Source organism: Lonchura striata, chromosome 13 (assembly GCF_046129695.1).
Source record: "Lonchura striata isolate bLonStr1 chromosome 13, bLonStr1.mat, whole genome shotgun sequence".
In the NCBI taxonomy this organism is placed as follows: Eukaryota; Metazoa; Chordata; class Aves; order Passeriformes; family Estrildidae; genus Lonchura; species Lonchura striata.
Genome location: NC_134615.1, coordinates 23,789,877 through 23,801,951, shown reverse-complemented (window position 1 = coordinate 23,801,951; position 12,075 = coordinate 23,789,877). Strand labels below are relative to the sequence as shown.

At 39.3% G+C, this 12,075-nt stretch overlaps 1 protein-coding gene across 3 annotated transcripts in view; it reads right to left on the bottom strand.

Annotated features, from left to right (window-relative positions):
• AP1G1 (adaptor related protein complex 1 subunit gamma 1) overlaps window positions 1-12,075 on the bottom strand; it is a 33,886-nt gene that overhangs the window by 17,314 nt on the left and 4,497 nt on the right. For all 3 annotated transcript variants that reach the window (XM_077786410.1, XM_077786409.1, XM_077786408.1), the window contains exons 2-5: window positions 7,623-7,826; window positions 4,068-4,192; window positions 1,824-1,965; window positions 528-624 (exon numbers count right to left, since the gene is read on the bottom strand). In XM_077786410.1, coding sequence (XP_077642536.1) covers window positions 528-624; window positions 1,824-1,965; window positions 4,068-4,192; window positions 7,623-7,823 — 565 coding nt within the window. In that variant the 5' untranslated portion in view covers window positions 7,824-7,826. The remainder of the gene's footprint in view (window positions 1-527; window positions 625-1,823; window positions 1,966-4,067; window positions 4,193-7,622; window positions 7,827-12,075) is intronic.

Below are 12,075 nucleotides of genomic sequence, written 5' to 3'. Positions count from 1 at the left end.
TCTACGGTCTCTTCTAAATCCAACCATTCTATGATTCTACACAAACTTAAGACTCCAGAAGGACAGCATGTGTTAATTGCATTATGGGTATTAAGTTCTTCACACTTCCTGATTTTCTCTTCTCATTTGGGTTGCCTAGCTGACCTTGTATCACCTTCCTCAGGAGGCTTCAGAACTCCATTTAGACTACACAAAAGTAATACCTCCAAACCTAAGAAGCCACTTCCTTAGAGTCACTTTAGGCAGTGTACAGGATAAAAATCAAACTTTCCGATTTCATCTACTCTTAAGTGTATCAAAATGCAATGAAAGTTCCTTTTGTCACCTATGCCATGTTAAAGTCCTGTTGACTAGTAGAGTCATACAAATCCCTTCCTCCTAAATGACATTTGCATTCACCTTGTAGAAATAGAAAGAAACTATACAAATACACCTCTGAAGTTCCCTCCAAACAAAAGGCTTAGGTAGCAAATGCACTATCCTCTTGAGAATGGCCTAGCCTTCCTAAGTACAGTCTCAGCTATTACCATGGTTCTTCTCATTCAGCAAGTTTTTGGTGGCTGGCAGGAACATCTCCATAAGTTCAGGCACCTTTCTGATGACATGAACAGCACACAGTGCTGCCTGGATAGGAAAAACATTTGTTAGTACACACTGCAGTTACAACAATATCTGTTTTGGGAATATCTAGCACAGTGGGAACTATAACAATCTTCATGATAAACAAAGGCTTGGCACATTTTTCCATCGCTCTATTACAAGTGTTACTAAGCAGCATTCCAGAAGGGAGTTCAATAAAGGGGAAGCACTGAACTACAAACTAATACTCCCCCTATCAATGGTTCATTTTTACATTATTCACATAAGAAGTGCTATTATCTGCAAAGCAGCCTTTAATAGGGCTACTTTAGCCTGTCCTCCTCTTGCTGGGAAGGAGATAATGCATTGGAAACAAATAATTAAACTTACTGTAAAATTATGGCTTATTTACTTTCCCTCCTTCCCCAAAAAACAACTTCCTCCTGCAGGTGATGGGTGCTATGAGAAACAAAAGGAACTACTATTTTTGAAAAAACATGTGTCTATTTCTTCTAGGATGGAGAAGCAACAGGAGACACTATTCCTTGCACCTGTCTGAAAATCAAGTGCCTCTTTCCAGAACACAGCAAGACCTCTTAGCATTGCTTTCTCTCCAAATTCTCTCTAGGTCCAGCACTAGACAAAGACGTAACAATGCATCTCCTCCTAAATCTTACTGCTTCACACTCTCACCAAGACTTATCAATAAATAAACCTAAAAGAATAGGGGTAATCACACTTTGCTGATGCTATGGCACATTTGCTGCAGAAATTAGACAATTTATAAGTGTTTGTCCATTTCAAGACTTTAACCCTTCTAGTTCTCATACTACTGTCACCATTATCAACAGAAGATATCAAATAGGTTCAAATCATCTGATACCAGTCTGCACTGTTAACAACCAGAGTTTGTCTGGACTTATCTGAGAATATAAATCAAACTGGTGACCAGAATTTTGAGGCTAATGTCCATGAGGGGGCAAGTGTTCACATTACCACCAATAACATTATGGGACAGAGTACAAAAACAGAAGCAACTACCTCATCAATTGGAGGCTTATCTTTTAGAGGCTTACATACATTCCTACTATTAACAGACAGGGAGTTTTGAGTTCTGTCTTGCACACTGGGAAAATATTCACTCAGTGTGATCTCAGTCATCTAGTATTCTAGATATTAGCAGAGTGTTCAATCAATCTTGCCTTTTAATCAATAACAAAGTATTCAAGAGTTTCCTAAAGTACCTTCTTCCTAAGATAGGAATTGGAAGTTTTGAGAAGCTTTTCCACCTCTCCTGCAAGGTCTCTGCACATTTCTGAGGAGCCCATGCAGCCAAGAGTACAAAGTGCCAGCCCCTGCACATACTGTGTGCTGTGATTAAGGTCACTGTAAAGGAGAACAAAAAAGTCAATCAGCATACACACACAGAAACTGAACACACAAAAAAGGGCATCTACAGCTAGAGTTATCTATCCAGCAACACATGGCCCAAAAGAACTTTCTGGATTCACAGCTCTGTGGGAGCATGACTTGGAAGCAATACAAGCTTTGAGTGCCTGTACCACAGGGTTTGCTACTAATTCTACTTACAATCCTCAATTAAAAACATAAAATACTTGGTTTAGCTATCAGGTTGACCTGTCAGGGTATCCAGGGATTGAGCTGAGGGAAGACTATACAGAATTCCATTTAAAATGGTTTTAGCTTTGAAACCTGCATGCAAAGCACAGAGCTGCAGTGACATTGTGGGCTGTCCCAGTTTAAAGATGTTCTACAACAGGCTTTAGCTTCTGCATTTACAAATCAAACAGTATAGAAGAAGCTATGTAAAAGTATTCTCTATCCTGACTAAAAACCACAAATGCCACCACTCACACACCTTGAAAATAATTCATACAAGAATTCTGTTTAGCAATTTTTCCTATTCCTATTTGCCTAAGGAAGTTGTGAAAAGTGGTCACCAAGAAGCTAAACTACCTAAAAGGAGATGCTATTCATGAGACTAGCTACAATGTCACACAAGACAACATAGCTTGTACATAGCAATCCCAATAGCCTTTAAAATCAAATTCTACACTACTTTTCCATCTGTGTTTGGTACTAAGGTTGCCACAGCACCCAGGATTCAATGCTGAAGAAAGTAAAAAATACAGTTCCTGGTTTGGAAGACAAGGGGAGCTGGGGATTGCAAGATGGAAGAGCTGGGGAAAGAAGTGGCTGGAAACCAAACATGCAAGAGGTGCAGAATGGAAAGACAGTATCCTGGTTGTAACATGAAGCAGCTATGGCAACATGCAGACAGCACATGCTACTAAATAGGTTGGTTTTTTGTTTCCTTCCTTTAACAATTTTTTGGCAGCTATATAAAGCCATGTGTATCACAAGTACATGCTTCAAGAGGTTGCTTTCCTTTTAGTCTCAAAAATCTGGGTCTTGCTATGAAACAGTGAAAAACAATGCCATAAATAAATCCCTTAATGTCTAGATAAAAGCAAAACACAATGGCAGATATAGAAGCTGAAGGAGAAAGCAATATACAACCCAGAAGATAGTGGGAAGCTGTCCACCGTTTTTGCTCAGCTTCTGTCTGACCCATTTCCAGTTCAAAGTCACTAAACCCTTACCAAATTTGCTGTAGCATAAACAATCAAAAGAGGTGTTAACCTGCGGCCTGGTTCTAATGGAGGCATCACACAGGTATAGCATTTCAATGAAAGATCTTTAGACAAAAATCTTGTCTCCTGGACGCTAGGTCCAAAGTTAGTAGATCCTCAGGCCCACAGTTTTATCAAGTTTCTTTTAAAGCACTTTGAGGCCACAGTCTAATTGAAGATCAGTACTTTACTTTCTAATATCTGAGAGACTTATGTGCTAATAGTACATAATAATAAAAACAGGTACACCACACACAACCTTTGGGTAGGTCAACCAGGACCCAGCTGTTCCATACCTGCTCCAATCCATCTTGAAAAGAAAATACACCCATTTGTCACCCACTAAAGTATGAAGCAAAAAAGTCCCACTTTGACATTGCTTTGCTGAGAGAAGTATTAAAAAAATAGTAATTCCCATTCCTTCTTGTCTGATTTCAGCAAAATGACAACAAATCCAAAGCTGTTGCCTTGCTTCCAATGAAAACTAATTTGTCAGGATCATTAGATCTTAAAAAGAAAGCAAGATACATAGCCTTGTTCTTTGATAAGTCTTCAGAACTTGTCAGCAGAAGCAAACAAACACACACAGGACATGTGTTGCTTGCTACATATACCTCTTCAAAACCAATGCAATTTTGTATTCTGTTCCCACTAAAGAAGCTAGACAGGATGGCCCAATATAGAACACTACTATGACAACCTCATTATGGTTAACAGCATACAACAATTTCAACAAGGGAAAAACCCTAAAGTATTCTAAGTATATCTGTCATAAGGATACTTTCTGATACTGAAACCTCAAAGCATGGTTTGATGGAGAGGTGGTACCCTTACTTCTTGATGCAATTGGTCATAAGAAGATGAACATCCTGTCTCTCATCCAGCAGCAACATGGCACCTAAATAACCAATGCGCTTGTCTGTGAATTTCTGAGACGCAATAAGCTTGAGGCACTCCAACTGGAAAATAAAAAAAGGAAAAAAAGAAGAAAAGAGACATAATTAGCTTCAAAACTACTTCTTAGCTAGAGAAGAAACAGTTTGAATTTTGATGCATAGTAATGTATGTATCTCAGAGTGCACTTTTAAAGGTGCATTTGGTTTCCATTTTGGTGATGTAGAAAACCAAGAAAGATTAAATGACCTGCCCAAACTTCCAACAAAGCCAGCAGGAAGGTCATTAGCAGCTCCAGTGCCTTGAAGTGGCCAGACACTGTTGGTCTTCCATGACCTCAGATATACCAGATATGTCAGTTAATGTCAGATCACAAAAGTAAACAGTAACACGTTCATAGAGATGAAAGACATTTCAGTAAACACAAAATAGTAAAGACATGGAAATCCAGATCATGTGTCATGTTTGATACACACATGAAGCTTTTAAACTAAACTTAAAAGCTTCCATTTATCTACTAGGAAGAGGATCAATGCTCTGTAAGCTGCTGAAACAAGGACATGTAGTGACAGGACAAGGGGTCATGACCTCAAATGGAAAAAGGGGCGAGTTTAGGTTTGATATTAGGATGAAAATCTTGGCTGTGAGCGTGGTGCAGCCCTGGCACAGACTGCCCAGAGAAGCTGTGGCTTCCCCTGGATCCCTGCAAGTGTTCAAGACTAGGCTGGACCGGGCTTGGAGCAACCTGGACTAGCAGGTGTCCTTGCCCATGACAGCTGGAACTAGATGACCTTTCAACCCAAACCATTCTAGGATTCTATGACTCTAAAACCAGGTTGTGTTTATTATGATCTTAATTAACTTGCTAGCTAGGTAAAAAGTAGATTGTCAGAGATAGTTATGTTTTTGCACTTCTCTGTAATCTCTGGAACACCAGAGGTTTACTAAAATCACGCGCATTCTACCCACTACAAGTTTCCATTTCCCCCTGTAGAAATGGCAACTGTGATCAATAGTACAGAAGAGATTCCCAAGACAGCACACATAGTTTCCACCTGCACTCTGCTAATTTAAAATTTAATTCCCAGCTCATTTTTACATCTGACACTTTAAAAATGAAAAACAAATACTATCTATCACAGAGATAATCTGACATTACTAGACACTAACACAGTTTTCTGTAACAGATAACTAATCAGCTATAATCTATGTCTACTTTGCTGACAGGGAAGTAGAGATCTACCCCTCACAAACAATTTCTGTAAGTCTGCTTTATTAGCTGGGGCAGCAAATAAACATACACAACAGGTTTGAGGGGGGTCAGACAGTGCTGGCAACAGATCCACAGCAAAGAGGGCATGCACAGGCAAAGATACGAGGTGCCAGGAAAAGGGATTCATGGGCCCTAGACAGACAGAAGCTTGAACAAGGCAATAGACACAGATGAGATGCAAGAAACACACACATCAACCACAGTAAAGTTGCACAGTATATTGTTATGAAAATTAAAGTTGAAGAGCCAGAGAAAGTGCTATAGCCTAGTCCCAGTCCTGCAAGTTCTCAGGACCACATGGCATTAGAACACACACTCAGCTGTTGACACTGTTGTCATATATGAAAGCCCAATGAGTGCAAGGATGACAAATCGGTAAGAAAAGGCTGGAAAGAAATTTAGTTCAGTCTGCAAGGATAAATGGGATGACAACCTCGAATAAGCACATCTGAATTACAAAACCAGTCCTCTGCAAAGATAACTGAATTTGCCCAAATGGCCAAGATCATCCAGAGATAATGTACAGAACACTAGATTATCAAGCTCTCATGTTTCCAGTGTCTTCTGTAAGAGAATAATGCACCTCTGAAACAACCTTCTTTCCTGGTTTTACAAGATAGTTATAAAATCCTCCACAAAAACGCAACATAAAATTGATGACATCTAAGCTACAGAGTAAGAGCCAATAAAGGTAGAAGATGAGTAACTGAGGAAGAGCATAAGAAAACTGATGACTGCAACAGATACTCTAAGATACATTTCTAGTACTTTTGAATTTAAAATATATTAGTGAAATTTACCCCATGAAAGGCTGATGAGGTCTTGTTTCACTTGTATAGAAGTACATGCAAACTAGATTCATGCACAGCAATACCAAGAAACACGATCAGCTGAAGCTCTTATTACGTGTAGTTAGTGGAAAAAATCTTGATACTGTTAAATCCATTTCATTCAAAGGAACAATTAAAATCTGCTACATCACTACTGTAACAGATATTACTGACATGTAATCAGACTACATCTGACCCAACTTTTACAAACATACCCCCTCTTGCAACTGGAATTTTTTTTTCAAATAGAAACAATGACAATAATAAAGTTATTTGACCATAATTTTCTTAACGTAGGCCAAACGTTGAAATTCTAGATGACACTTTTTCAACACTTTTCACTATTCTTAAGGATCCAAGATAATTAATTTTTGTGACAGGAAGTTTCTCTCTTGGACCAGACAGCCCGGCTATGAAAAGCATTAAGAATAGAATAATACACAATTTCACTTGCCCTTTTTCAAAACTCTTTACCCTGAGAGAAGAATCCAATAATACAGAAGTAAGATAAGGCACTTCATATGCCATAGCAGAGCCCACCAAACTCACGAAGCCTAACTATCTGCAATTTGATTTCACTGGTTTGAGCTTACTGTTTCAGTGAGACATATTAGGACTGGTAAATTCAACCACAAATGGATAGACACGCAGGACTTGAAGCTACTTGAAGGGATACAACAATTTGACTAATTTAAGCTTTATTGAAGACCTAGGCTAGATTACTATTAACAAGACACCTACTGACTTCTAAGCAAAACTGACTATGCCCCAAAGACTAAGCAAAGCTAACCTGAGGGACACCTTGGAGATCAAGAGCTTCCATCTTCCTGCCTCCCTTTCCTAAAATTTCTGTCAAAAATAGCACATCAAAAATAAGCCAAGAGATGGAAAATTCACACCTGTATTCTCCATATCACCTCAGATGGGGACAAGGAACACCAACTTCTGATTGCCAGGAACAGACCAGCTCTTTTCTGTCTCAAATACATTACTTTATATGGAAAAGGGTACAGAACCTCCTTTGAAGTATGTGGTATTTTTCAGAGGCAGAACTCCAAAGTGCTATTTTGATCCAATCTAAAAAAATCCCTATGTCTTGGACTGTGGTTTAAGCACTACTGCTCTGCAGAAACATGGATAGTAAGGAGGAGACAGCATGGCAAAAGCAGACTAACCTCAAGTTTCAAAACAAAATATGAAAGCCCCAAACAGCAAATCTCACTAATGAAGTCGAAACTAACTAACACAGGTTCAGAACATATACGAAAACAGACCTCAAAACATCCCAAAGGAAAGTAGAACTGCACTTAGGAACGCTCTGAGCAAGTTAATTTGCCCTAAACACAGAAGACAGACTGGCTTATGCACAGAAGGCACTACATTTTAACTTACCTGTCCAAAATGTGCAGGATATCCCAGCATGTGCATATACAGAAGTTTTGCCACATTTCTGCATCGGTATGTGTTATCTTCCTCTCGGAAGGATGACCGGATAGCAGCACATTCCTTTTGGATCATCTCACGCTCTTCTGCCTGGGTTCTTGCCGTCCGGATGGTCCGGATCAACTCCCGCAGTCTGATGGGGGCTGGCATCCTCTGAGAGAAAAAAGAGGTCTGTAAACCTTTTACTGCCTCTAAAGGCTTCATAATGGTCACACACTTCCATGTATTCCTTTTTCTTTCTTACTCTACAATTATTTAAGTAAAAGAATGATGAAAATGTAGGCTAAGAGCAGTAGCTAAGAGTAAACATGAAAACTTTGACTTTACTGTACCTCACATCTGCTCTTCCAGAACATTAGAAATGGAAATTATTCCCATTTGAGCCAGCTTTCAAATGCACATAACATGACTCCCCACCTGAAACAGGCAGAAACAGCACTCTGCAAGGTACTCTCATATTCACATCACTTGCCGCTCTCCATAAAAGCCAGGCTCCAAAGAGAACTGATCCCAGAATTGTGACAACTTGGGACAGAAATACTCTACAAAACACAACTCTGTTTAACAACTTGCACAAGATTTCATCTAAGTCCTTCAGATGGTCATGCTTCAAAAATCCTGCTAACTTGTGCCATACACACTTCCTTCTTAGAAGTGTGGAAGTCAGCAGAAAAGTAAATGGAAGAGCAATCTTAAGTGAGTGGATATTTCAGAGAATCCCGCTTCAAATATAAATAAACAGGTTCACATCATCCTTTTATTACACCCCAATTAGAACAACCGTTTCTGACACAAACAAGCCTGTGACATTACTGTCTGGCAATATGGTTATGAAGGTGTATACAAGAACACTCAGAGTTGTTTCACCTCAACAGATGGAATACCAATGAAGCCATCTGACCCACAGAGCAATATAGTCTGCCAAGCTCCTGTTAAGAGGAAAGTGTCTGTCAAACAGAATCCAAACTTTAGATTTATGTTCAAGTTTGAACCTTTTAGGTCATGCTCACCAAAGCCAACTTCTGGAGAGCTCAGACTATATAAACATCTTCACAGCCTTCTTTCATCCATGCCAGCTTAGGAACAGAACTGAGCCCTTCTGATAAGGTATCAGACCAACTTGTAAGAAGTTGCCATGCCAGTCTGCTACAGATTTTGTGTGGGTCACCACTCCCTCTGAACACTGTGCCATACATTTTAAACATTGCCATATAAGAAAAAGATGTGCATTCAGGTGCTGCACTAACTGGCTTACATAATCCCACCAGAGAGGCTGGGTCACAGAGCTAACAGGGGACTTCTTTGCTTTTACAAAAGCAGAGAGATGCATGTACAAGTAAAGGTGGCCTTACAGTAAGGTAGATGAAGGCAGCTGTGTCCTGACTACAAACACATACACTAAGCCTCTTCAGTCAAACCATGTAGACTCCTCATATTTAAGTTCCCCATATTCATACTTTAAAAAGCTTGAATTTATACAGACACAAAACATTCAGTTTTGAAAGTGGAAGAGTAGAGATATTCTTCCTGCATAAGGAAACTCTGTCCCAAAATGCTGACATGTGTAGGATCAAGACTATTGGACACATTAATCCTTACTCTTGCCTTGTCTCTCCATGTGAATTCACAACACTTCCTCACATTACTTTGATATGAATAAATTAATGGTTGCTATGCACTCATGCTGCACTAACAAGCATAACAGAAATAGTCATGGAGAACTAAGAAATCCATCTCCAGAACAAGCACTTCTATGACCACTACCTTTGCTGCCATGCCTGCACATAATACAGTTCTGCATGTTTTCTCAAGGGGAAGAAAAGCAAAATGCTGCAGGGCTAGATGAAATATTGATGTATTTATATAAAATGCCTTATATTTTTTTGCCTATTATTTTCCTGAAAATTGATAACACTCTGTGGAGTTTTGATTGCAACGACATGCTCAGCTTGTGTTTTTCACAACAGTATCATAAATGCAAAAATCTCTTTCCTAGGTGGCAATTGTCCACGTTAAGTGCTGAATTTTTAAGCCTAGACTCATCTACTACCCAGACCACATAATTCTAAGCTGATCTCAATAAGCCACGCTCTTGTCGGAAAACTGGGCAGCAGTCACAAAGATAAAAGTGCTACTGCAGAAATATTCCTCTGCAGCCCATAGGCAATAATTTCATAATCACTAAGATCACTCATGTGCAGTCTCATGCTGAAAAAGGTGAGTCCAGTCCTTCCACTGTGTTCACACTGGCATTCCAGGCACAGTGCACCAATCTGCCCATGTAAAAACCAGCTTGTTCCTTCCTCCTGAAAGCAGTCCTCAGACACATCAGTCTGGCTTATGCACAGAGGCAGCAGTGAGAACATGTGGCTCTAGGAGACCTCAGATGGACTGGAAAAAAGGTGAAAGGTTCACTCCAGCAGGAATCAACACTTAGGCTATGCCTCTGCAGCCTAATTAAGCTTATCTACAACACTGCTGCTCCTGAGAAGATAAGCAGTGGCTACTACTAGTCTAGCTACTACAACCATGGCCAACTCCTTTATTTTAAAGGAAGGGTTCTTTACAAAGTTTTTGAAACACTAATACATAACCTGCAAACAAACTGAGATTTGCCAACAAATTGTTTTGATACCACAAGCTGTTTTGTTCTCACTCTATATCTGAAGGTTTATAAACTGCTGAAGGCTGATATATGCAGCCTGTGACTTGTACAAGCCCACTCCTTTCCTTGCCAGTGGATCAAAATCTTTCTGTAGGTATGCCCATGGAAGGCTTCAGCATCTTAAGCTTGACCCCAGACAAGAGAAAATAAAAGGAAAGACTGCCTAAACAGTTCTGGTCAATGGAAAAACAGAATTCAACAGTGCTACTATATATGTGAAGTACAAATTTTTATGAATACTTTTTTTTTTCATCTTTCTCCAGCGTTTAGACAGGACTTCCTGTCTCGCCAAGAAGGCAGAAGGCAGGTACAATGACAACAAACTGAAGATCTAACATCATTCAGATACTGAAAAAAGTGAATAGTCAGTATTTACAAATGCCCTTGCATAAATAAAGAATTAGCAAAGCACACTGTAAAGATTATTTTTCCTCCTCACTTCACAAACACAGGAAAGCAAGCAGAACCAGCACTTTAGAAAGGAAGGATTGATGGGCAAGACTCAAGAAACATTTTCTGAGGCTTCCTGCTGTTCTCACTTGTGTAACAAATAACACAGTTACATAGTCTAACCTGAAGGACTAAGAGCAACTGTATCTCACACGCATACTTTGTGCCTGATGAGAACAGAAAAATTCAGAACTGCTCTGATGGAGGATTACAAAAGGACAAAAGACAGAGCTGTAATTTATTTTCCAGTATTCAGAAAAGGCATTTCTAGCCTTGTGCTGAAACTACATCCTTTTTTTAGTCAATATCAAATCATTCAGCTTTTACTATACCTTTGAATCCATCCCATACAAAAGATTTTGCACCCATCTATGTTCTCTTAATATCAAAAATTCTTGTGTCAGGTACCTGTTCTTTGCCTTCAGTGACTTTAACATTCTTCTGCATGCTAATATATTGGAAATCTCATCACAGTTTTGAGTTTCAGACTTTTCAAGTGTAAGCTGTAGCTACTACAGATGAGAAGAAACTTTGGACATGAGAATGCTTAAATTCAGAAACATTACAGAAGAGATTAACGTTTACCTAGTCTCAGCAATTCCTAAGCCTATTATAATGCAACAGATCTTTACTGCAACAATGGGAGGATAACTGTATCTTCTAGCAATAGCAGACAGTGGAGCTTCAGCTGGTGCCTAAGCGCTCCTTAGAACTTCCTCCTAAGTAGCAAATCTTGTTCTTCAAGATTAGTTAACATTTTTCACCGGTACAAACACATCCTTTTATTCTTTGCACATCAACATAAATGACAAGGCAGTTTGTAGACGTTGTTACCTATTTCCTCCTTCAGTTGAAAACAGGGGTTTCCTTCAGCCATTTCTTTGCTAACTACGAGCACCAAAAATCAGGGATAATTTCTGAATACTTGAAAGAGCCTACTAGTTAATATTTACAATATCTGGTAGTGTTGCACACAGAGTTTTTCAACCTTATAAGACCTCTTTCCCTCTTCTAATTTTGAAAGCCTTGCTCCTTAGAAGAACATACTATCAAGATCAAAACTTCTGAAAGAATCGGAGACTGAATTCAGATTAGCTCAGGTTGTATAGGTGGCCGGTGTTTAAGTTCCTTAGGACACAGAATTCCAGCTTCTTTCCTAAAATCCAGAGACTAGAAAAGGTGTCACCTCAGCGATCCTCATTCCTCTGCTGTTCAGGAATCCTTCCCATGAACTAATAAAAAGGCATTCTCTTTCTTTGTGTAACTCATCGCTACTATACAAAAGTG